Genomic DNA, 26,940 nt, shown 5'->3' on the forward strand with positions numbered 1-26,940 from the left:
TCACACACAAGAGGCGGGTCTGAACCTTGTTTTGCAGGGGAAATGACTGCTGTCTTAGCCCTCTGGAAAAGCTAACCACCTGGGTGAATGGGTGTGACCGCCTGGAGCATGGCAGGGATCCTCTCTGATTTCTGTCCCTTTGGTGCTGTTTTGGATTCTGACAGAAACCAAAACCTGGAGCAGAGGGTTGAGCTGCCCAGCCAGCTACCAAGTAGGTAGCAGTATCGAGACGGGCAGACCCCCTAAGGGACATCAGCTCTGAGACAGCCTCCAGCCCACCTGCCTGTCAAAGGTGGTCTCAGGATGGGGGCAAGGGTCAGGGGTGACTTACCACCAGCCCGTACTCCTCACTGGGGGCCAAGTGGTTGTCGGTGAGCAGCCTGGCGGCCTGCAGGACGCGGATGATGCCCTCCATGTGGCATGTCAGCGTGAAGCAGTGATGAGCCAGGATCAGCAGCTCTGTGGCTGGGTGGGGTGGGCACGTGTTAAGACAAGACTGTCCACTCTGGCTACCCAGTATCTCGCTCTGCGCTTGGCTGGAGGGTGATGGGGCCTTCTGGAGAAGGCTCTCTCCCCAGTCCTGAGACCCCTGGCCGCACCAGTTTAGCTCTGGGACAGCCCCTTGACGAAGTCAGTTTTTCTCTCAGTGACAGCACAGGGTTGGTTAACTCTCCTCAAAGACAGTCCACATACAGTGACAGTGCTTCTAAAAGGCGAGAACAGTGAGAACAAAGAACCCTAGCTTCCCAAAGATGGAGAAACGTCCTGCACACAGACTGATGGAGTTCCTGCCAAAGTGAGTCTGAGGGCATTCTCTGCAGCTCAGTGGAGCGTCAGGGCCTAATCAAGTGCTATCTGATGCTTGGTCCTTCTATGGACTTTTAATTTGATGACACAAATTTAAAACTACTACACACAGTCACTACGAACACAATTAAAAGGGAAAGAGAAAAGAATCTGTGGTGCTGGAAGCCAGAAGAGGGGTTCCCAGCCTTGACGCACACTCTGCCAGGTGTGCACGGGCCCCGTGTAGCCGGGGCCTCCCCAGACCTGCTTACTCCAGTCCTCCAGGCCCTGGCGTGCACGTTTCCTCTCCAAACCCTTCCTGACGCCCCTGGTCTGTGAGCTCCAGGACCGCTGTTTAACTTGCCCACCACAGTCCTGGTTTTTAGAGTAACTGGCACACAGTCAGTGCTCAGCAGATATTCCTGAACTGGACTGACAGGAGATGCAGAATTTGTACTTGTGTTTTGGCTATGCCGTACGGCTTGTAGGATCTTCGTTCCTTGACTGAAGCTGTGCCTACAGCAGGGAAAGCAAATTCACTGGTCCGCCAGGGAATTCCCAGAAGGTTATTTTAAAAATAAAACTGTTTAACCTCTTAAAATCTCACTTGCTCACTAAACATCAGTAAGATGCCTTTTTTTGCATCTATCAGATTTGCAGAGTATAAACATTCCCTGGTGGCTCAAACGTAAAGAATCTGCCTAAGATACAGGAGAGACAGGTTCCATTCCCGGATTGGGAAGATCCCCTGGAGGAGTGGCAACCCACTCCAGTGTTCTTGCCTGGAGAATCCTGTGGACAGAGGAGCCTGGTGGACCACAGTCCATGGGGTGGTCAACTGTCGAACGTGACTGAGTGACGACCACTTTCCCTTTCAGTGCGTCCCAGGAAATGATATCCTCACACACTGCTTATGAGGGAGCAGTGCATTTTTCTTTTCTGAAGTAAATTTGGCAATATATATATTTTACATATATATATATATGTATATGTATGTGTATAGACATTACTTTGCCAACAAAGGTCCATCTGGTCAAGGCTATGGTTTTTCCAGTGGTCATGTATGGATCTGAGAGTTAGACTATAAAGAAAGCTGAGTGCCAAAGAATTGATGCTTTTGAACTGTGGTGTTGGAGAAGACTCTTGAGAGTCCCTTGGACTGCAAGGAGATCCAACCAATCCATCCTAAAGAAGATCAGTCCTGGGTGTTCATTGGAAGGACTGATGCTGAAGCTGAAACTCCAGTACTTTGGCTACCTCAGGCGAAGAGTTGACTCATTGGAAAAGACCCTGATGCTGGGTAAGATTGAGGGCAAGAGGAAAAGGGGACGACAGAGGATGAGATGGTTGGATGGCATCACCGACTCGATGGGCATGAGTTTGAGTAAACTTCCGGGAGTTTGTGATGGACAGGGAGGCCTGGTGTGTTGCAGTCCATGGGGTCACAAAGAGTCGGACACAACTAAGCGACTCAACTGAAAGCTTTAAAAACGGGCATACTCCTGAATCAGGAATTTTTCTTACAGAAGTAATCATGGATGTGCACACAGACTGCCTGTCAGCATGTCTGTCACAGGGTTTAAAGTACCAGAAGCTACTATAAGCAATCTGCAGGTCCTGTAATAGGGTATACCTTTTAAAATTACATGTAAGAGAAATGCTGTGTAACCGTTAAAAATTATGTAGAACAGTCAGTGTCATGGAAAGATATTAATGACAGCACATTCATAATTATAAGTAGTATCCACAGTACAATGCCATTTTACAATCTATGGACTTGCACGGAAACAGATGGGAGGGACATACCCTACTGAAGGAGCACAACACCACTGTGAAAGTGAGCAGGCTTTGAAATCACACAGACAGTGTTCAAATGCCAGCTATGTCACATAATAAGTTATAGATTAATCAACTTATCTAAAGCTTCAGTTTCCTTCTTCTAAAATGGGGACAATGATAGCTACTTTGCAGGGTAATGTACGAATAAAATAAGCTAAATATACCAAATGAGAAAAGGTTACTTTTTGGTATGATTTTAAATTTTGGGCTGCATTTCCATATATATTTTCTAATTTTTCTTAAATGAACTTATGGCTTTCTACTAAGAACTTATAAACAATCGTGGAGGAGGAGGGATCCAGAGGAGGAACAAAGATCCAAACAGAAGACTTCTCAGTGACCTGCTCGGGCCCAAAACACGTTAGGAAGACGGCTGACAACTTACTGCAAGACAGCTCCCCGTGGGGAACAGAGGAAATCTTCTCCAACAACTTCATGCCCACCAAGGTGCGGTCTTGACACAGAGCGGTCAGCTGAAGAAATGTCTGGCTTTCCTCTGCCGGGGTAAGCACCTGCTTGTGTCCTGTAGAGAAAGATGTGGAGAAAGGTGCTCGTTTTACCGTGAGAGAGGCCAGAGGAGGACAGGAGCCCCAGGGCAGGAGGCCACTGTGCGGGCCTGGGCCCAGGAGGTCATGCCGAGGGGGCTCCCCGGGCGGCTGTCCTCCAGTGCCGCGGGTGAGATGCCCTCGCGCGGGACACCAGGGGTCATCAGCTCAGGGAGAGGCACTGTCACTCTAAACATAGCCCCGAAGCAATAAACTAAAAGCAACAGCAGGAGAATTAATGCAGGGCCTCCCTGGTCCTGGCAGACCCCGCGCGCCAGGGGCGACTAAGCCAGCGTGGGCATCCCAGCGAGAGTCCACGTGCTCCCCCCGCGGAGCCCACGCGCCGCCACGAGAGAAAAGCCACCACCAAGGCAAGCCCGTGCTCCCCAGCTAGAGCGGAGACCTCGTGCTCCGCAACTAGAAATGAAGACCCAACACGGCCAAAAATAAACAGGTAAATAAATATTTTTAAAAGAAATAATAAATGCAGTGTGTTCTCTTTCAGGTGCAACCTGGCACCTCGCAAGGACAGCATGCAAGATGTACATGAGCATAAATCCAATTCATAATGCGGGGAGCTGGAGAGTGTGGTCTGAAAGGCCAGGGGGGCCTGACAGCAGGGCACCTGTTCCCTCCGATGGCGTCAGCAGCTCCCGGGTCACCTCTTCAGCCACAAGTTCAGCCACTGTGTCTGGCCTGAGGCCCTGGGTGCTGATGAAGGCTTGAGCTCGCCTGCATCGATCAGGCCGCTGAGAGGCCAAGACAGCCCGGAGCAGGGCCTCAGCATCCTGGGCAGCGACGTCTGCGTAGGAACAGCCCAACTCCTGAGAGGAAGGCAGAGCCAATCCACGCTGTCATTAGGAGCCAGGCAAAAGCCAGCAGAACACCACCCTTCCCGAAATCTGACGTGGACAAACGCCATCGTTTTCTGAGCTTCAAGATCCCTCACCCTGAGCAGGGAGCTTACGAGAAGCAAACCCGTTTTTCGAGTCCCTTCTATCACTTTGCCAATGAGCTGAATCCAAGCAAGAGAAAGGTTTGTCTTCAGAAATCATCAGAGGGGACTTACCCTCTCTCACCCAACACTGAGCTTTTCAAATGTCATGAAATCTAAATAAAAGGCAGAGTCCTTCTTTATTGTTCCCATGGCAGCAGGAAACCCTTAATTTCCAAAGCCGTCTCTGCGCTTTGTCCAAGGTAGGGCTTTCAGCGCTCGGCTAGCTTTCTCTCGCACTCTTCCACTACATTTAGAATCAAATCTTTTTCTCCCTCAATCCGCACAAAGCCAAAACAATTGCTGGCTGCTTTGGCTCCTGTCTTTACATTCAAGTTTATTTTAAAATTTGAAATTTTTGGCTCTGCTCCACGTGGCGAGCTCCCCTTTATGGTTCAGGGGGGTGGGTTTACAGGGGCCAGCACACCGACAAGAGCTCTCCTCCCAGGTAACGGTCATCACTGACGGGCTGACTGGGCAACGTCCCAACCCCCCGCCCCGGCCCGCCCCCAAAGCAGCTCCCCGTGGAGGCCGCGCTGGCGTGCACCTTGGCGAGCTCGTAGAGGCAGAGGACCTGCCGGCAGTAGTTCTTCCCGTGGAGGCACCTGCTTGTCAGAGTTTCCAGGTTCGTCACCATTTCATCCATGAGGGGCGGCATCACAAACGACTGACTGTCCAGACTGGAAACTGGAAGCAAACACAGGTCTGCGGGGGGCCTTCAAGGCTGCTCCTCGGCCCCTGTGACTCTGCCTCTCTGGTCACAGCTTCCTTCGCTGCCCTGGGTCTGGGGCTGCTTCTAACAGGGCTCACACCCCACTTACACTTCTGTCATTGCCTTCTTCCAGGAAATCCCAGCCCAGGATACTTTGAAGGTCTCATAGGCTGAAAACGACTCTAAGCCACCTAACACACACACTAGAGACCATCAAAGACACCTGCCAAACTCTCCCCTGCACACATTCCCTCCCAATTTCCCCTTATATCAAGTCACAGGTCCACCTGACCGTATCTCAGAACATCTCTGTAGTCACCGCCTGAGGTTCAGCCTTCACCCTCTGCATCTGAGAGGCTGTTCCTGTCTCCGGCTGCCCCTTCCCTGCTCCCCCAGCTCAGCCTCGCAAACCTGGTGTCCTTTGCATCATAAAATACAGGTCACAAAAATCAAGGATCATCTGGAGAGATATCTTAAAGGCATGGTAAAAGTAAAAGCCATTCCTGGTTTCTCTTTTAAAAAAAAAAAAAAAGCTCTTACCCTACAATAAAACTTCAATTTGATAAAGGGTTTCCTATTAAGGGAAAAAAGTAGGAAAGAATATTTACATGACACTGTTCCTAATAGCAAAAATAAAACTGAAAAATTTTAAGTGTGGATCAGTGAATCATTGTTAAAAAAATCATATACATGCATGTAGGACTCTGCAGCCGCTAGAAGAACGAGGCTCATCCCTCTGTACTGACAGCACGCGTGTCCACGCACGCGTGCAAGCCCACAGTCAGAAAACAACGCACACCAGGCAAGTACAAGGCGCTACTCTGGGGAAGCTAGTGGGGGTGTTGAACAGGTGAATAACTTTTACTTTTCTACTTTATGCATTTCTGTATTGTGTGATTTGTTACATTAAGAACATAATACTTTTGCATTTAAGATATTACTTTTTTAAAAATACACTTTAAACACAAAAAAAATAAAAAGCAACTCAGACCATGTTATTCCCCTGCTTAAAATCCTTCATTAGGGTTTCCATTTCTAGGTCTCCCCCACTGAACTCAACATAAAACCTAGACCCAGGGCATGGAGCGCTCTATGAAGACTCTGAAAAATAAACAGTAGCAGGTGGGTTGAAGATAACCTGCACTGCCAGTGTCTCCCTGCTAGTAACCTCCAGACTGAATGCAGTGCCGCCTGAAACCCAGAACCCATCACTGCGACTCAGAGAGAGAAGGAGCCCTTCAGGAGACACCCGCTAGAACTGGCTCAAGGAGCGGAAAGGGAACTCCCAGGAGCCATTACCTCTGTCTCTGCTCTTAAGCAATCCCTCAGCTGTGGTGGGCCAGGCTGCAGCGGCAGCTGGCAAGAGCCAAAATTCAGAGAGGGACCTTCTTTTCAAAACAGAGGTGCTCTGGTCCTAAGCAGGCAGAGTGAATCCCTGCTCCTTTTTGCATTATCCTGTCAGCTGGCCCAAGATGCAGGCAGTCAGGAAAGTGTATAACAGAGTGGGGTAACTGGTAACTCCAGCTTTGGCCAGAAGACGCAAAAGGGAAGCCTCAGGCAACCTTCAGAAAGTGCCCGGGAGAGAGATTCGTTCAACACAATGAAGCTGTTCATAAACATTAGGGCTCATCCATTCCTGGGCTCTGCATTATGGATCTGGTCCTGACCAACAATCAAAGACTCTGAGGAATGAATCAACAGACAGACCACCACCCAGGCCTTACACTGGGCACAGGATGGGCCTGAATAGCACCACAGAGAAACAGAAAGTGGATGCTGGAACCACAGCCCACAGAAAGTGGGCTGGCACTTGTAGTCTGAACCTAACCAGGTCAACTGTCTGCTAAACATGTATCAACATTCTTCATAGGATTTAAACAAGACCCAACATCTCATAACATACTACTCAAAATATCCAAGATACAATGCAAAATTACTCAGCATACAAAAATACAGGACAAGCTCAACTCATGTAAGAAAAGAAATGCTGAAACTCAGCACTAAGACGACGTAACTGCTGAAATTATCTGAAAGAGACTTTGAAACAGCTACTACAAATATTCCAACAAGCAGTTACGAATGCTCACAAGATAAACAGAAAAACAAAGTCTTAGCAAAGAAACAAGAGGTATAAGGAATAAAAAGGAAATTTTACAACTGAAATTTAAAAATCACAGAAATGAAAACTAACAGAATAGAAATGCCAGAGTCAGCGTAAATGAAGGTAGATGAACAGAGAAAGAAGAATTGAAAAAATCTGAACAAAGCCTCGGGGACTTTTGAGACAAGAACAAACATTCTAAGATTCGTGTCACTGGAGTCCCAGGAGGAGAGCAGTATGAGTATGGTGCCGAAAAAATATTTTTAAAAAATGATGTCTGAAAACTACCTAAATTGGATAAACCCACATGCTTAAGGAAGCTCAAACAGCATAACCCGCACCACCCCCTGGCCAAAAATCAAACTGCTGAAAAGACAGGAAAAAAAAAAAAAATCTTGAGAGCAACAAGAGAAAAATGCATTATCTACAGGGGAACAACAATTCAAATGACTGCAGATTATTCATCAAATACCATGCGGGTCAAAAGGAAGTGGCGGAACATTTTTAAGTGTGGAAAGAAAGGAATAAATGTTCTATATCATCTATATAAGCAAAAAATCAGCCTGCAGGAATTGAAGGTGTAATAGAGACATTCTCAGATGAACAAAAAACTGATGCAGTAAAAAAACTGAAACAATCTGCTTCTAACAGACAACTCTAACAGATCACCAAAGGAAGTCCTCGAACAGATGGAAAAGGGACTAGAAGGAAACTTGGAACATCAGGAATGAAGGAGGAGCAACAGAAACTGCAAATATCTGAGCTTCTCTGGCAGTCCAGCAGTTAAGACTCTGCTTCCAACGCAGAAGGGCACGAGCTCACCTTGGTCAGGAAACTAAGCTCCCATACGCCACACGGCATGGCGAAAAGATTAAAACAAGACTAAATATCTGAGTAAATACACTGATAATAAACTACTCTCAAGTTTGTTAAAACATATTTTTCAGTTGAAAACAAAAAATTTAGCACTGTTTGATGAAATGTTCAATGTATGTAGGCGTTAAATAATAAGGCGACTTGGACATAAAGGGAGAGGACCCACAAGGTTTCCACCCTTCAGCTGAGGTGAGAAAACATGGTTTTCAGTAGACTGTGAAAAGTGACAAATGTTTAATGCAACACTTAAAGCAACCAATTAAAAAAAAAACAACAACTATGCAAAGCTATATAGTCAAAATCCCAAATTAAAATGGAAGACTAAAAACTTAAAATAACCCAAAGCCAAGAAAAGGAGGTTTCCTCAAAAAATACAAACTACCAAAACCCACCCAAGATTAAGAAAAACAACAACAATAACCTGATTAGTCATATAACTACGAAATAAATTAAATTTGTAGTTTAAAATCTTCCAAAACAAAAATCTCCAGGTTTAGATGGTTTTACTGCTAAATTCTATTGAACATTTGAAGAAATAACACCAATTCCATACAACGTTTTCCAGAAAACAGAAGAGGAGGGAAACTTTCCAACTCATGAAACTGGCATTACTCTGATGCAAAAACCAAAGAGAGTATAAAAAAGAAGAGTACAGATCAATATTCTTCATGCATATAAATGTAAACATTCTCAACAAACCAAGTTGATTCCAGTAATATATCAAAAAGAATAATGTACTATAACCAAGTGAGGTTTTTCCTAGAAATACAAAAAGCTGGTTCAGTATTTTAAAAAATCAAGTAATGTAATCTATTGTATTACTGGGGTTTCCCAGGTGGTGCCGGTGATAAAAGAATCTGTCTGCCAATGCAGGAGACATGAGACATGGTTTCAATCCCTGAGTCAGGAAGATCCCCTGGAGGAGGACACGGCAACCCACTCCACTCCAGTACTCTTGCCTGAAGAATCCCCATGGAGAGAAGAGCCTGGTGGGCTACAGTCCCTAGGGCTGCAAAGAGTCAGACACAACTAAAGTGACTTATCATACACACACGCACTGTACTACGAGTCTAGAGAAGAAGAAACCACAACCATACCAATGGATGAAGGGGAAAAAAAGACAAAATTCAACAATGATTCATGATAAAAACTCTCAGCAAATTAGGAATAGAACTTCCTCAACATGACAAAGGTAACTTCAAAAATCCTAGAGTTGATCTGATACTTAATGATGAAAGGCTAAATGCCTCCTCCCTAAGACCAGTAACAAGGCAAGGATGTGATAGAAGTCCTTGCTAGTACAATAAATCAAGAAGAATTAATAAGGTAAAGAGACTGGAAAGAAGGAAACAGAACCACCTCTATTTGCTGATATGACTGTCTCCATAGAAAATCCCAAGGAATCTACAACAAAACTCTTAGGATAAGTGAGTTTAGCAAGATCACAGAATTTAAGCTTAATGTAAAAAATCAACCATAATTCTAAATGTGATCATGTACAATTGGAAACATGATTATTTACATAGAGTAAATTTCAGTGAATTAATTTTAAGTCAGATAGATTCCCTCTAATAGGTGTTTCTGCTTCATTGACTAGTTAATTACCCAGTTTATGGATTACCCTTAAGTTAGTGTAACTGGTATGTCAAAAGACTCTTTCTACCTGGAGAGAATGCCAAACGGCACCTCACAGGAGTCAGCAGCGTGACCTTCACTTACTGCTCTGGACTTTCCTTAGGGGGATGCCAGCCTCCTCTTCTTCCTCAGGAAGCTCAGCACTTCGTAAGAGCGCGAGGATCTCCGGGTGCAGGTCGTCCACACTAGCCTCCCCTGAAGCCAGCGCTCTGCAGTGCAACACCAAGGTGACATCTTGGTTATAGAAACGAAAATACCGGCACGCTCGGCTTGCTTCGTGCACACAGCCGTCATCCAGCAGGCGCCCGATCAAACAGTTGAGGGACGCCTGCTCCTTCCAGTTCAGTTTATTGTCACAAATGTCTCTGGACGGAAGGCCATCAAGTTCTAAGTATTTTGACGTGTTCAGAACAGCCAAGTTAGAGAATGAAAACTCACTGGCTAAGCCATCAAAGGAAAATTCACCTCCAGCTGAGAGTTGCTGAGACCCTCTGTGCTCTTCTTCCTCCTGGCTCCCCCCGAGGGTGTGCTGGGCAACACGACAGAGCCAGATCTGCTTCTCCAGATCCTCCAGCTCCTCCAGAGGCACCGGGTCCTCCCGGGCGAGCCAGCGCCCTGCCAGCGAGAGCAGCAGGTGGTGCTCCTCGGCGCTGCTGGGGCCCCCTGCAGCGGGGCGCTCGCCTGCCCATAGGGCCTGGGCCGAGAAAAAAGAAGCTGCTGCTCTGCTAGAAATGGAATTTTTCTTAAAATTCTCATGACATTTTTTCCAGAAGTCAATTCGTGCTTGTTTCAGGGACCACTGGTCAGTGTGCTTTAAGGTCTGCATTTCCTGTGTAATCTGTGAAATTGAGCAAAGCAATTCTTAGCTTTTCCTAGATAAAGAAGTATCACAAATGTTAATGCTCCCTAAGTAAACCATACTTGTAAGAATCCAAATCAAACTAGAGAACATGGGACTTGGCTACAGATGATCCTGGAAATTTTATCTGGAAAGTTAAAAGTATGAAAAACAATTCTAAATCTATCTAACTGAATGAAGTTCAAGAGGAAGCCATGCTATATTTAATTCAATATAGTTGACGCATGTCCTGTAAGCTAACTTTATTTTAAAGCAAACATTCCTCAAAAATGGGCATTGCAGGCTCATCCATTTCTGAAAGTAATCTGTGTGTCAAAAGTGAAAAAGTATCATCTCTGGTAAGTCACATAATCTCACTGAATTCTCCAAATAATGCTGGTTCAAAAAGCTCAGCTTTTAAATAACTGCAAAGACTTAACGATACCTCTTCAATCACCAAGTCGTCCACAGGCAGCTCAGCTAGTTCTGCCACCCTCCTGGCCAAAGCAAAGTGTCCGTCTGTCTCCAGTTTTCCCAAAACTGACCTACATTCATGCTGAAAATTCTCAAGGCTGTAGCTAGTAATAATTGCACGATTAATGGCTATGGAGGTATCCTTCAAAATCTGACTTAGGACACACAGCTTCTTCACATCTGGACCTGTGCCAAACAGAAGCAGATATAAGCATTAAAATAAAATGAAATATTAAAAAATAGAAGCAAAATACTGATATGGCCATTTCAAGAGCAACTAAATATGAGGTGAGAATGTGTATATTTAACCTAGTAATGTGTTTAAAGGGAAAACAACTGTCTCTTTTTCTAGTCTGCTTGGCTGGCAGAGGAAGCCAAAGGCAGCTCCTATACAGTAAGAACTATTAGAGATTAGCACATGGACTCCGTCTATAAATCTGGCTTTACATACCAGGCGGAGGCTGGCCTACTATGTAGTAGCAACTCAGCTAACCTTGGGAAGATCTGGCCGTTCAGGTTAGTTCCATCTTTTTCCAGATTTTCCTACCTTAAATTTCTTTTTATGATTGTTCACTCATTCATTTATGCGAAGTATCATGTGGATCAACATACAGAACCTGCAGGACAGCTAGTCAACAGCCAGAACTCTAACGTGGTTCCCCTGCATTCAGAACGGAGCACTGCGTGCTCTCCCAGACATCTCTCTAACGCAACCCAAGGAGACCCAGCTAGGCACTCCCTGATGTCCCCAGGAAATTTTAATCCAACTATAACTGACTTACAATATTACATCAGTTTCAGGTGTACAACATAGTGATTTGATATTTTTTTGAGCTTTTATTATTTAAATTTTAAAATTTATTTAGTTAAAAGTTATTTTTGGCTACACTGTCTCTCTGCTGCCACATGGGCTCTTCTCTAGTTGTGGAAGCAGGGTCTTCCTTGGCTGCGGGGTGCAGGCTTCCCCTGAGGTGGCTTCTCTCTTACATGAGTGGACGCTTCAGGGTGTGCGGGCTTCAGAAGCTGTGACACGCGGGCTCTGGAGCACAGGCTCAATAGTCGCGGTGCACAGGCTTAGCTGCTCTGGGGTCTTCCTGGATCAGGGAGCGAACGCATGTCTCCTGCATTGGCAGTGAGTCACCAGGGAAGCCCCTGACATTTCTGAACATTACAGAATAATTACCACGATGCCTCCAGTAACTATCTGCCACCACACAAAGGTATTACACTTTTACTGACTACACTCCCCAGGCTGTCCAGTGCCTCCTATGGCTCATTTGCTTTGTAACTGGGAGTGTGTGCCTCTCAATCCTCTTCTCACCTGGCCCATCCCCTCACCCTCCTCCCTCCGGCAACTACCAGTCTGTTCTTGGTGCCCGTGAGTCTGTTTCTGTTTTGTTCTGCTTGTTCATTCACTCTTTATATTCCACATGTAAGTGAAATGGTACAATATTTATCCGCCCTAGAAATTCTTATCCTGAGTAACACTAGGGATTCTCTGCTAGTAATGTATGCGGTTCGGTTTGTGCCTACTCTCAGACAGAGTCACACAGAGCCTCCGTCCGCCCGGTGATAAAGGAGCAGCATGCGCACCGCTCCGCAGGGCCTGCTCCCCCTGCCGCCTGCTGGGCTGTGCTCCGATGTAGTTAATTCCAGGGACAGAGACACCTTGTGTTTTAACCACCAGCGTGGGCATGCTGGCATAATATAAAATCTAAGTTAAAGAAAAACGTATGTCTTTTCTCAAAACACATACATGGTATACACATAGAAATATTATATAAAAACAATGTAATTATGTGAATAAGACATTATAGTAATGGTTAACAACGCAGACAATCTTTGTAATCTTTTAAGATAGGGCACTTTGGCAAGAAAACAGGAAATTAAAGTTACTATACAGACCAGTGACAATACCCTTGGCCTGCACAGTGACGGACAAGTAGCTCATATGTAATACATGTTGGAAACACCCCCTCTGTCCTTCAAGCTTGCACAGCCTGCAAGACTGGCATGAAGCTCAGGTATTCTGTCACTGGTCTGTGCAAATGTGAGCTCCCAGCTGAACATCTGTGAGTTTAAATGTGATAAAATAACCCTGGGAGTGAAAAATACTAGCAATCTAGTGTAAAACAGTAACATTACCACTCAACAAAAACTTGAAATTCTCAAAAAGTAGAAAAGAAAATAAGGGAACACAAGTTTCATTCAATCAGCAATAAGCTTAGACTGCCAATGTCTAGAGGAACCTGCAAAAAATCAGCACAATGTCTCTTAAAACCTTCAAAATGAGTTAAGGCATTCCTGAAACAAGTTTGTGACCTTGAGCAATGATGACATGTTAGGGTCACTTGTCAAAGAAAAGAGTAACAGTGACAGGGCAGTAGAGACGTCGGCCAGGGGAAATCTGGCTCTTTGCTCAGAATTAGCAGATGGTTGTGTTCGTTGCGTTCTACCCTGTTGTGCCGTTTTAAATGCTTTAACCTTGGCTGAAGTTTCCTGTCACCTCTTCTTCACATCACGTTCTGACCTGCAATGTTTTATACCACATGGATTTTAATTTTCTGAATGCTCCTCTAAACTATGTTCAAGATTATGCTAACTTCCTAGCAGCAACTTAAATGTAAGGTCTGTCTTACCATCAGAGAAGAGATGTTCTATTCCAACAAACAGCTGTAACAGCCTCCGCAGCTCATACTGGGTGCTACACTGCCGCAGCATGAGCTTCAAAAGGAAACACACGCGCTCCTTCAGCCACGGGGCAGGGATGGCAGTGGGGACGCTTGTGGCTGCTGTCTCAAGCTATGAGAAAGAACAGAGGGGTAGGGAAAGTGGTTCCTGTTCTAGACAGGAACAGCAAATCAGAATCTCCAAAACAGGAATGTCGAAGAAAGTCAAGGTCCCATCAAAGGCATCGCCCAACACAAAGGAGGATGCTTCCTTCAGGTCCTTTCCAGATAGCAGTAATTGGAAAAGCAAATATAAGCCCTCTTTGCCAGCTTTGCAGTTTGTCTTTTTTGTGGGAAATTCTGGTATAGAGAGCTGTGTGTGTGAAAGTTAAAACAGGGAGAGAGACCGAAAGGTTGAATGGAGTGAAGCAATGCAAACACCCCCAAGATAGTGACTGCCAAACTTACAGCCCTGCGAGTGACTGTAAAATTCACCAGACATGCTTCACTTGGCAGCTTCTTCAGAGAGGGTCTAAGCCTGCCTTGGAGTCCAGAAGATTTGAAATTCACATGTGAAGACCTCTTAAAGAGACTTGCTTAACATTTCTGAGCTGGCTGTACTGGTGTGCTTATAGTTTATCCTATCATTACAGAAGAATCTCAGTTAGTAAGCCTGAATTTTTGTCATTTCAATCAAATGCTACAAATGTTAATAGGAAGATGACCCCAAGAAGCAGCTACATTAGGTCTGAAACAGAGTATTAGTTCTTAGTCTTTACTTCCTTGATTCCCTGCCTCTACTGCTCTAAGAGGGTCTACAGCAGACAGATGATGGAACTGGCTAAAGGGTGAAACATATGGAGGCAAAGAGCTGAGGCGCTCAGCCCTGGCAGGGGCCGAGGCAGCAGCAGACAGGCACGAGGAAGAGTGTGCCTGCAAAACACAACACGAGAAAACTCCCAGGAGTTACCATGGGAGGAAGCTTAGATGACTTTGCGTGCGGTGATGCCTTTTCAAGACAAAATATCGAAGAAAGAATCCATGAAAGGAATAACTGATCAGCTGGACTTCAGTAAAATTACAAACCTCTGCCTTACAAAAGACAGTGTCAAGAGAATCAGATGACAAACCACAGCCTGGGAAAAACATTTGCAAAATACACAATTGATTTTAAGGTACTGTTACCCAAAATATACAAAAGAACTCTTAAAACTAAACAGTTAGAAAATAAACAACACTATTAAAAAAAAATAGGCCCAAGACCTCAATAGACACCTGGCCAAAAAACATACACAAATGGCTAATAAGCAAGTGTATGAGAGGATCCATACCATATACCATCAGGGAAATGCAAACTGAGACAACAATGAGATACCACAGCATACCTGTTAGTAAGGCCAAGGTCTGGCGCTCTGACAACACCAGAGGTTAGCAAGGACATGGAGAATCGGGAGCTCACTTTCACGGCTGGTGGGAATGCAAAACAGTACAGCTGTTTTGGAAGAGTTTGGTGGCCTCTCCCAAAACTAAACATAAACTAAACATACTCTCACCACGTGACCGAGTATTCCTTACTATTCTCCCAAAGGAGCTGAAAACTTACATCCACACACAAACCTGGATGTCTAGAGCAGCTTCTGTGGCTTCATAATTGCTAAAACTTGGAAGAAACCAAGATGTCCTGCAGTGGGTGAACGGACTGGTATATCCAGACAACGTGTTATTACTCTACACTAAAAAGAAATGATCTATCAAGCCATGAAAAATACACAAAAGAAACTTAAATGTATGGTACTAAATGAAAGAAGGCAATCTAAAAAGTCTACATTCTGTATGACTACAGTTTACCGTATTCTGGAACAGGCAAAACTACGCAGACAGTAAAAGCCAACAGTGGTTACCAATGACTGGGGTAGGGAAGGATGAATAGGTAGCACAGAGGATTTTTAGGACAGTGAAAACACGCTGTACAACATTCTAATAATGGATTTAAGTCATTATACATTCGTCCAAATATATACCCAAAGAATGTACACCAAGAGTGAACCCTAAGGTAAACTATGGACTGGGGTGACTACGATGTGTCAATGTAGGTTTATCCCTAGTTACACAAATCATTCTGGCGAGTGGTACAGATAACGGGGGAGGCCACGCATGTGTGGGGGCAGGAGGGACATGGGAAATCTCTGTGCATTCCTTTCAATTTTGTTGTGAGCCAAAACTGCTCTAAAAAATAAATTCCTTTTTAAAAAATTATATGTGTGTGTGTGTATAGAACAGCAGATTTAAGACACCAGAATCCTGTCTCTTCACCAGGATGACAGTGACCCGGCAGAATCTGTGCAACGTGGAACTCTTTTGAAACTCTGGAGTCTGCTAAAGCTTTACAACTTCCAGAGGAAAACTTACAACATAAACTGAGGATAATTTTGGTCCATTTCAGTCCTTAGCACAGTGGCAGCTATCTATTTCTCACTCCTAGCCACCCGGAAGGCAGCTTGCACATATTCCTGGAACAGCTTACACGCACCTTGTGTCGAGGAGACAGCAGGGGTGGCATAAGGAGCCTTGGGTCTTTCAAACATCGGAGCTATGTTTCCTGCTTCTGATCACAGTGCAAATAAAGAGGCAGGAAGACATTGATATTTCACCTCCCCTATTGTTGCAAGCAGAGTGGTTCCAAATAGGAAAAGGCATATGTCAAGGTTGTATATTGTCACCCTGCTTATTTAACTTATATGCAGAGTACATTATGAGAAACGCTGGGCTGAAGGAAGCACAAGCTGGAATCAAGATTGCCGGGAGAAATATCAATAACCTCAGATATGCAGATGACACCACCCTTATGGCAGAAAGTGAAGAAGAACTAAAGAGTCTCTTGATGAAAGTGAAAGAGGAGAGTGAAAAAGTTGGCTTAACGCTCAACATTCAGAAAACTAAGATCATGGCATCTGGTCACATCACTTCATGGCAAATAGATGGGGAAACAGTGGAAACAGTGGCTGACTTTATTTTTCTGGGCTCCAAAATCACTGCAGATGGTGACTGCAGCCATGAAATTAACAGACACCTACTCCTTGGAAGGAAAGTTATGACCAACCTAGACAGCATATTGAAAAGCAGAGACATTGCTTTCTCAACAAAGGTCTGTCTAGTCAAGGCTATGGTTTTTCCAGTAGTCATGTATGGATGTGAGAGCTGGACTATAAAGAAAGCTGAGCGCCGAAGAATTGATGCTTTTTTTTTTTTTTTATTTAATAGAATTGATGCTTTTGAACTGTGGTGTTGGAGAAGATTCTTGAGAGTTCCCTGGACTGCTGGGAAATTCAACCAGTCCATCCTACAGATTAGTCCTGGGTGTTCATTGGAAGGACTGACGCTGAAGCTGAAACTTCAATACTTTGGCCACCTGATGCTAAGTGCTGACTCATTTGAAAAGACCCTGATGCTGGGAAAGATTGAGGGCAGGAGGAGAAGGGGACGGCTAGAGGACGAGATGGTTGGATGGCATCACCGACTCAATGGACGTGGGTTTGGGTAAACTCCGGGAGTTGGTGATGGACAGGGAGGCCTGGGGTGCTTCGGTTCATGGGGTCGCAAAGAGTCAGACACGACTGAGCGACTGAACTGAACTGAATTGATTGCTGCAAGCTCTCCTGCCTTCAACCGGAGTGACTTCCAGGGGATTTAAAAGGTTGGCGCCCTCAACAAAGTAAACTATAAGCAAGGTGAAAAGACAGGCTTCCGAATGGGAGAAAATAATAGCAAATGAAGCAACAGACAAAGGATTAATCTCAAAAATATACAAGCAACTCCTGCAGCTCAATTCCAGAAAAATAAATGACCCAATCAAAAAAATGGGCCAAAGATCTAAACAGACATTTCTCCAAAGACATACAGATGGCTAACAAACACATGAAAAGATGCTCAACATCACTCATTATCAGAGAAATGCAAATCAAAACCTCAATGAGGAACCGTTACACGCCAGTCAGAATGGCTGCTATCCAAAAGTCTACAAGCAATAAATCCTGGAGAGGATGTGGAGAAAAGGGAACCCTCTTACACTGTTGGTGGGAATGCAAACTAGTACAGCCGCTATGGAGAACAGTGTGGAGATTCCTTAGAAAGCTGGAAATAGAACTGCCATATGACCCAGCAATCCCACTCCTGGGCATACACACTGAGGAAACCAGATCTGAAAGAGACACGTGCATCCCAATGTTCATCGCAGCACGGTTTATAATAGCCAGGACATGGAAGCAGCCTAGATGCCTATCAGCAGATGAATGGATAAGGAAGCTGTGGTACATATACACCATGGAATATTACTCAGCTGTTAAAAAGAATTCATTTGAATCAGTTCTAATGAGATGGATAAAACTGGAGCCCATTATACAGAGTGAAGTAAGCCAGAAAGATAAAGAACATTACAGCATACTAACACATATATATGGAATTTAGAAAGATGGTAACGATAACCCTGTATGCAAAACAGAAAAAGAGACGCAGAAGTACAGAACAGACTTTTGAACTCTGTGGGAGAAGGCAAGGGTGGGATGATCTGAGAGAACAGCATCGAAACATGTATATTATCAAGTGTGAAACAGATTGCCAGCCCAGGTTGGATGCATGAGACAAGTGCTCAGGGCTGGTGCACTGGGAAGACCCAGAGGGATGGGATGGAGAGGGAGGTGGGAGGGGGGTTCAGGATGGGGAATACATGTAAATCCATGGCTTATTGATGTCAATGTATGGCAAAAACCACTAAAATATTGTAAAGTAATTAGCCTCCAACTAATAAAAATAATTGGGAAAAAATAAAATAGCTACACTATTAAAAAAAAATAAAAGGTTGGTGCCTTTTTCATCCCCTTCTTCTTTTTTGCTTTTTCCCTTGGAGCCAGATATTAAAGATTAGGACATTAAACAGACAGTTCAGTGGTTAAGATTTTACACTTCCACTGCAGGGGACATGGGTTCAACCCCTGGTTGGGGAATTGAACCTATGGCTGCTTGATGTAGATGTATGGCAGAAACCAACACACAATAAATTAATAAATCAATTAAAAAAATACATTGCATGTCTTACTTACAGGAAAAAAAAGAAAAAAGAATATGGTATCTGGCAAAACTCCCTTTCAGAAGTGATGGAGAAATTACGATATTCTCAGATAAACAAAAGCTGGGAAATCTGTGACTAATAGGCCAGCACTGCAGAAAGTGCTCAAGGGAGTCCTCCACGGTAAAATACAAGGACACTAGACAGTACCTCAAAGCCCCGTGGAGAAATACAGGGTCAATGAAAGTAAACAGATGGCCGGTTATAAAAGCCAGCATTACTGCAGCAATAGCCTTCTGTTTTCTATATAGTTTGAGAGACCAATACAGTTAAAGAAAAAAGAACAGCTATTAGTTTAAGCTAGTATTGCTGTAACTTTGACCTGTAACTCCAAATCTTGTTTTCTTTACAATTTAAGAGACCAATGCGTTGAAAAGAAACACTAGGTTATATCCAGGCACGTGTGTATAAGACGAGCTCCGTGACACGAACAACCGACAGGAGTGGGGTCAGCCGCTGAGACGCAGCAGCTTCTGTCTGCTGTAAAATTCAGGTTAACGTGGTGTAACTTTGGGGTGTTAAGTGTGACCCCCATGGAAACAACTAAGAAAACAGCTACAGAACAGACATAAACTGAAATGAGAAAGAAATTTACACATTTTACTACACAAAGACATCAACTAAACACAAAAAAGGACAGTAATGCAAGAGGTGAGGGACACAGAAGCTGTGAGGTATGCAGAGAACGAACAGCGCAGAAAGAGAAGTCCTTCGTCATCAGTAATTACTTCACATGTAAACAGATTAAACTCTCCAATTAAAAGACAGAGATTGGCAGAATGGATAAAAGCACGTAATCCAACTTATGTTGTCTACAAGAGACTAATTTGAGATCTAGAGACACAGGCTGAAAGCGGAAAGATGGAAAAAGGCATTCTGTGCAAATAGTGAGCAACCAGGAGAAAGCAGAGGTGGCTGAACTAGTTTCAGACAAAACAGACCTTAAGTTAAAAAGGTTAAAAGAACCAAAAAAGGGCAATATACACTTACAAGCCACTCAGTACAGCAAGAAAACAACAATTATAAACATTTACACATCCAATAACAGACCATCAAAATACATGAAGCAAAAACTGATTGAACGGAAGGGAGAAACAGACGGTTCTGCAATAACAGTGGGAGACTTCAGTATTGGTATACTTCATTTATTGTGCCCTGCTTTACAGGGCTTTGCAGATACTGCATTTTTTACAAATTGAAGGTTTATGGCAACTCCAAGCTGAGCAAGTCTATCAGTGTCATTTTTCCAAAAGCACTAGCTTACTTTTAAATCTCAGTAACATTTTGGTAATTCTCACACTATTTCAAACTTTTTAATTATTATAATATTTGTTATAGTGATCTGTGATCTTTGATATTACTATTACAAAAGGATTATCACTCACTGAAAGCTCAGATAATGGTTAGAATTTTTTAGCAATAAAGTTTTTAAATTAAGGCCTGTAAATATATATGAAACGCTAGTGAAAGTGTTAGTCGCTCAGTCATGTCCAACTCTGTGTGACCCCGTGGACTGTAGCCCGCCAGGCTCCTCTGTCCATGGGATTCTCCAGGAAGGAATGCTGGAGTGGGTTAGCTCCCATTCCCTTTCTCCAGGGATCTTCCCAATACAGACATAATACCACTGCACACTTAACTTTTATATGCACAAGAAAATAAAAATATCTGTGTGACTCACTTTCCTATATTCACTTTACTGCTGTTGTCTGGAACTTAACCTGCAATATCGCCAAGGCATGCTTGTACTCTGCTTACAATAATGAATAGAACAACCTGGCAGGAGACAAGTAAGGAAACAGAGGACCTCACATAAAACCGACTAGATCTAACAGACACACACAGAATACTCTACCCAACAACAATAAAAACACATTCTTCTCAAGTCCACAGGGTCTATTTTTCAGGAGAGAACATATGTTAAGCTGTAATTAAGTCTCAATAGATTTTAAAAAACAGATATCATATGAAGTATCTTCTCTGACAACAATGGGATGGTGTTATAAGTCAGTGACAGAAGGAAAACTGGGACACTCACAAAATTATGGAAATTAAATAACTTTTAAAGAAAGAAGGCTCAAATTACCAAATCAGCAATGAAAGTGGGGACATTACTACCTATTCTACAGAAAGAATTATAAGAGAGTACTATGAACAATTGTACGGCAAAAAACTGGATAACCGAGATGAAATGGACAAATTCCTAGAAACACAAAACCTACCAACATTAAATCACAAATTAGAATTAGATAATCTGACCAAATCTCCTAGTAAGGAGATTTAATCAGTAGTCAAAAAACTCCCAATCAAAACCAATTTCTAACAAAGAAAAGTCATGGACGTGATGGGTTTACTGGTGAATTCTACCAAACATTTAAAGAACTGATACCAATCCTCCTCAAACTTTTCCAAAAAACTAGAGAAAACACTTCTCAACTTATTCTATGAGACCAGCATAAACTTGATACCAAAGACAGATAAAGACACTAAAAGAAAACTATAATTTCCCTTATAAACACTGATGCAAAAATCCTGAATACAAGCCTGGCAAAATGAATTCAGCAGCATATTAAAAGGACTGCATATTTATAGCCAAATGGAATTTATTTATGGAATGCAAGAATGGTTCAACATATAAAATTCAATGTACACATTACAGTTTTCAACAGAATAAAGGGAAACAAACCACATGATCATCTCAATTGACGCAGAAAAGGCATCTGACAAAATTAAACACCACTGCATGATAAGGAAACACTCAACAAGCCAGGCAGAGCTGGAAACCGCCTCCACACAATAAAAGCCTCACGCGAGGGCTCACCTGGTGGCCCAGTGGTTGAGGACCTGCTTGCCAAAGCCAAGAGACACACAGGTCCAATCCCCGGTCCAGGGAGACCCCACACGCCATGGAGCAACCAAGCCTGTGCGCCACAACTACCAACCCGCGCGCTGCAACTACTGAAGCCCGTGCGCCCTAGAGCCTGTCCTCTGCAAGGAGAAGCCCCTGCAATGCGAAGCTCACACACCACAGCCAGACAGCAGTCCCCGCTGTCCGCAACTAGAGAAAGCTCACATGTAGCACCAAAGACCTAGCACAGCCAAAAACACATAAATAAAACTTAAAAAAAAAACACAAAAAAACCCTCATATGAAAACCCCACAACAAACACCATACTCAGTGGTGCAAGACTGAAAGCGTTTCTCCAAGATCAGGCACAAGACAAGGATGCCTGCTTTCACCACTTCTGTTCAACATGTTTCAGTACCTTCTAGCCACAGTGTTCAGACAAGAAAAGGAAATAAAAGGCATACAAGAAGAAATAAAACTATCTCTGTTTGCAGGTATGATCTTACATAGAAAATCCTAAAGATTCTACCATAAAACTTAACAGTAAATGAGCAAAGTTGCAGGATACAAAGTCAACACAAAAAAATCAACTGCGTTTCTATATACAGTAATATATATGAGCAATCTGAAATAATGAGCAATCTGAAAAGGAAATTATAAAATGTTTCCATGTCCAACAGCATCAAAAATAGGACTTTCCTTCTGGTCCAGTGGTTAAGGTTTCCACTGTAGAGGGTGTGGGTCCAATCCCGTGTCAGGGAACGAAGATCCCACATGCCACATGGCACAGGCAAAAACAAAAGAAAGAAGTTCTCAGGAATTAAACTCAACCAATGAGGTAAAAGGTCTGTACAATGAAAACTACAAACACCACTGAAAGTAACTAAAGACATAAATAAGTGGAAATACATTCTATGGTTATGAATTCAAGGTCTACTGTAGTTAAAATATCATTACTATCCCCCAAATCTACAAATTCTATGTAATTCCTATCAAGATCCCCATGACATTTTTTTAACAGAAAATTCTAAAATAATACGGAATCTCAAGGGACCCTGAATAGTCAAAAACAATCATGAGAAAAAAACTTTAAAAAAACTAGAGCACTCTTCCCGATTTCAAAATGTACTACAAAACTACTATACTAATCAAAATAGCCAAAGACAAGACATATAGGCCAATGATTTAGAATAGAAAGTCCAGAAATAAGCCCTCACATACACAGTCCAGTTATATTTGACAAGGGTGCCAAGACCATTTAATGAGGAAAGAACAGTCTTTTCAACAAAAGGTGTTGGGAAAGCTGGATATCCACAAGCGAAACAATGAAGTTGGACCCTTACCTAATAACATACACAAAAATTAACTCAAAATGGACCAAAGAGCTAAATATGTAACATCTAAAAAATTGTAACTCTTAGAAGAAAACATGAGAGCATCACAACACTAGATTTGGCAAGAATTTCTTTGCTAGGATACCACATGCACAGGTAGCAAAAGAAAAAACATGCAAACTGGACTTCATGAAAATTTAAGCAATTTTGTGCATCAAAAGACACTGTCAACAGAGTAAAAAGTCTACCCAAAGAAAGGGAGAAAATATTTGCAAATCATATGTATGATACGGGATTAATATCAGAATATATAGAGAATTCCTACAACTCAACAACCAAAACACAACTGAATTAAAAAATGGGCAAAGGACTTTAACAGACGTTTCTCCCAAGAAGACACATAAGTGGCCAATGAGCACATGAAAAGATGCCCAGCATCATTAATCATTAGGGAAGCGCAAATCAAAAATACAACGAGATACCATTCTCACACGAATTATGATGACGACTCTCGAAAAAACATAAGTCAACAAGGGTTTAAGAGGATGTGCAAAACTGGAAGCCTGTGTACTGTTGGTGCCCACAGTACAGCTCCTACTGAAAACAGTAAGGCAGTTTCTCAAAATATTAAAAAATAGAATTACCATTATCATGCTGCAATTACACTTCTAGGTAGATACCCAAACAAATTGAAAGCAAAGTCTCAAGATATTTGTATATCACGTTCATGGCAGTATTATTTGCAATAGCTAAAACATAGAAGTTACCCAAATGTCTCCTGATAGATGAATAGATTGGTATATAAATACAATGGAATATTATTTAGCACTGGAAAGGAAGGACATTCTGACACATGTTACAACATAGATGAATCTTGAGGATATTATGTTTAGTGAAATAAGCAAGTCACAAGAAGAAAAGTACTGTATGTTTCCACCACCATGAGAGACTTGGTCAAAATCACACAAACAGAAAGTAGAATGGTGACTGACAGGGGCTAGTGGTAGGGGAGATTGAGGAATTCCTGTTTAATGGCTATAAAATTTCAGTTTTCACGAGAGATGGATGGTTGTGGTGATGGTTGTACAATAATGTGAATGTAGTTAATGCCACTGAACTATACACTTAAAATCAGTTAAAATGAAAAATGTTATCTGCATTTTATCACAATTTAAAAAAAATAATTAAAAAAAAAAAAGTTACCTGGGTAAGGCTCCTGTCATGGAGAGTGACAGACCAAGGAAATGAAAGTCTCTATTTTCTATAATTTAGGAACCTCAGAGGTATTTAAATAACTGATTCAATATTTTCAAATAATAAAACTTTTAAAAAAGTTTCACTATAGTTAAGATGAATCTGATTGAGAGGAAAATCTTATACTGAGATTCCATTGTGATATATTTGTTGGGTAAAATCAGGATATGGTTTTGTCTCATTTATTACAGAACTCTTTTAGGACAGAGGGCAAAAGTGCTGAAACTGCAAGCAGGACTAAGGCGTATTTCTTTTCCTTTTTTCGTTCTTCTTTTTTTCCATAGGATTACTCAGTTCTACATGCTAAACAGGCACCTGAATAGGTAAAGCCTGAAATTAACCGCAAGGTTCAGCATCATTTGGACAGAAACCACGAGCATTGATGGAAAAAGCCATTATTTTCTGACATAGTGAACAAAAGCAGTATTAAACCCCTTTCACACTCTAAGCTGTTGGGAGTTATTTTGGATTGGCAAAACACGGCCCATGTAACCAACACACTCCTCTGCAGCATCCATAGCAGACACCATTAATTCCTCTTCCCCTGAGGCTGGCTACAGCGTCAGGACACTGATCAGAGGTCATTAGCACACTGGATGAAACCTCCCTGTCATGCATGGCAACTGATGTGCTATAAGCAAGGTCACTGCAACTCCTGTCCTGCCTCTCCATCTCTGAAGCGGTACAAATGATTCTGTTTGAATCATGCCATGTTAACAGCTATTCAACTGTTGTCACATCCCGACTCTGAGCAGACAAGAGGCCACTTTAGTCAATTTCAGATCAGCGAGAAAGATCACTGTAATTCCAACTTACAGTTTCAAGGCTCTGCTGGAACTCCACAAGTTTAGCTTCAGCCTCCTTATAATTCTTGAAGAACATACAGAGTTCATACATCTCCATCATCAACAGTAGTGGGGAATCCTTTGAGGAAGAGTTTGAATGAAGTTACAAACTCCTGAAATTTAATACTATTTTCTCAATGAATAATGCCAATACAAGAGAGGTTACAGTAAAACAAAACTATTAATAAAGCTTCATAGTAAAGTGAAATCATCTATGTTAAAAAGAATAGAAATTAAATTTGTATTTCCTTCTGGAAAAAAGACCTCAGGTCAGGCACACCTACTCCACAGCGCATTTTCTGTCTGTCCTGTACCTGGCCCACTGCACACGAGCGGCGGACACTGAGAGTGTGGGCAGCAGGCCCTCCCGGGTGACGGGCTCCACTGACCTGCTAAACCACTGCTCGTCTGTGGCATCAGTCAACACATTTCCAGCACTTCGGTGGGAGCTTTCAGGTCAGAGGATAGGAGTTTTTGAATTAGACAGTATGGATCTGAACTGTAAGTAAACAACTTACTAAAACACTTTGAGATCCCGGGCATGTTTCTTAAGCTCTGTGAGCCTTGGTATATCACTCTGTAAAATGAGGATAATATCACTTCGTAACATCCTCATAAAATACTACTTTACACGGGGATTATTTTAAGAACCAACTAAAATGATATACAAAGCACTTTGCTAAATAAGTGATAGTTCTAGTATCACTATCTGTTGTTGGCTTGAAAAAAAAAAATCCCAGGGGCAGGAATAAGTGAAAAAGCCAATGTTGGATATTCTGAAGTAAAGCCTTTAAACTGAGGAAAGACATGAACTAAGACTACCTTAAAGAAAAGCTGGAAACCTCTGATGAGAGTCTTGATCTTCTGCCTCATTAGCAACGTCCTCCAGATGACAGAGAGGTCCTCCAGGCCCCAGATGTGGCCCTCCACTGGGTCCTGAAGGGGTCCCACTGCTTCCGCTGCAACGAAGGGCTCCACAGAGGCAACGATCCAAGCACAGAGGCAAGAGACAGCGCTGGCGTCCTGCCAGTGGAGAAAACTCTTAAAGAAAGGGAACGATGACGCACGGACTGCCTGACTGAGGAAGCTGCCAGCAGTGGTATTTCCTGCTGAGAACAAGTCACCTCGGTAAATCGGTTAAGATGACTTGAAAAGCCTTCAGACACGAAACAAACTCTAGTGAACAACCAAGGGACTATCATAAGCTGTCCCGCAGAGTACAACAGGCCAAAAGGCCAAAAACCTGCGGGGATCTACGTGGATGTCAGGGAAGTACTAAGTGTAAGAAAGCAAGCCTGTCCTCACAGAACTGCTGATCAAGGACTGTTCCGAGGATCCCCCGTCCTGCTCAAGACGCAGAGGAGGTCGGCCCACCAAAGCACCCTTCTTTGTGACTGCCAGCCCAGAGCCGAGGATCTGACCACTTAAGTTACTGAACATTAAGGCACAAGGAAGTGCACGAGATGGCCCGGGGCCTAAGCGGGAGAAGCAGAGGTGTCAGTGACCTGCAAACCCATGCTAGAGCCTCCCCGAGGTCAACCTTCTCTGTCTTCTTTCAGCTTTTTCTACAGCCCTCTGAGTCCTTAATTTAGGCTTTTTGAGATTCTCACCTGGAGACATGAGGCCAGGACACTAAGGATTGGGGCCTTTCGTTTCACTGCTTCTCCCAGGAGCCAGCACCAGGAGCTTGGCACCTCTGAACACTGAAGCAGAATCTGAAAGAAATCTGTCATCTCTTCTTTGTGTCTCTGGAGTTCCCGTGAGCACATGTTGCAGACTTGATCACTGTCCATTCTGGAGCTGGACACTGAGGGCAAGTTCTCAAACGCCAGGCTTAAGTGATCCTGAAGAACAGGGCTGAAATACTGGAGAAGATGTTTCACCTAAAAAACATATTAGACGATCAAAAAAGACAACCAAATTCCAATTTCAGCTAGAGCTAAAAATGTTGGAGAAAGAGGCAAACTTGTTCTTTCTCACCCTGAACTGTCAGAAGTGACCACACAATTTTACAAAGTCATTTGTTATGTTTGAGTGAGTTTCCAGATTCAATCTAGAGTCACACAAACTC

At 43.1% G+C, this 26,940-nt stretch overlaps 1 protein-coding gene across 1 annotated transcript in view; it reads right to left on the reverse strand.

Moving 5' to 3' along the window:
- Window positions 1–26,940, reverse strand: part of SPG11 (SPG11 vesicle trafficking associated, spatacsin) — a 72,699-nt gene that overhangs the window by 4,935 nt on the left and 40,824 nt on the right. The window contains exons 25-34 of the mRNA XM_065940718.1: window positions 26,480–26,752; window positions 25,692–25,892; window positions 24,841–24,948; window positions 13,440–13,602; window positions 10,772–10,986; window positions 9,573–10,326; window positions 4,712–4,851; window positions 3,796–3,994; window positions 3,011–3,148; window positions 332–465 (exon numbers count right to left, since the gene is read on the reverse strand). Of these exons, the coding sequence (XP_065796790.1) occupies window positions 332–465; window positions 3,011–3,148; window positions 3,796–3,994; window positions 4,712–4,851; window positions 9,573–10,326; window positions 10,772–10,986; window positions 13,440–13,602; window positions 24,841–24,948; window positions 25,692–25,892; window positions 26,480–26,752 (2,325 nt within the window). The remainder of the gene's footprint in view (window positions 1–331; window positions 466–3,010; window positions 3,149–3,795; window positions 3,995–4,711; window positions 4,852–9,572; window positions 10,327–10,771; window positions 10,987–13,439; window positions 13,603–24,840; window positions 24,949–25,691; window positions 25,893–26,479; window positions 26,753–26,940) is intronic.

This window comes from Muntiacus reevesi, chromosome 7 (assembly GCF_963930625.1).
Source record: "Muntiacus reevesi chromosome 7, mMunRee1.1, whole genome shotgun sequence".
In the NCBI taxonomy this organism is placed as follows: domain Eukaryota; kingdom Metazoa; phylum Chordata; class Mammalia; order Artiodactyla; family Cervidae; genus Muntiacus; species Muntiacus reevesi.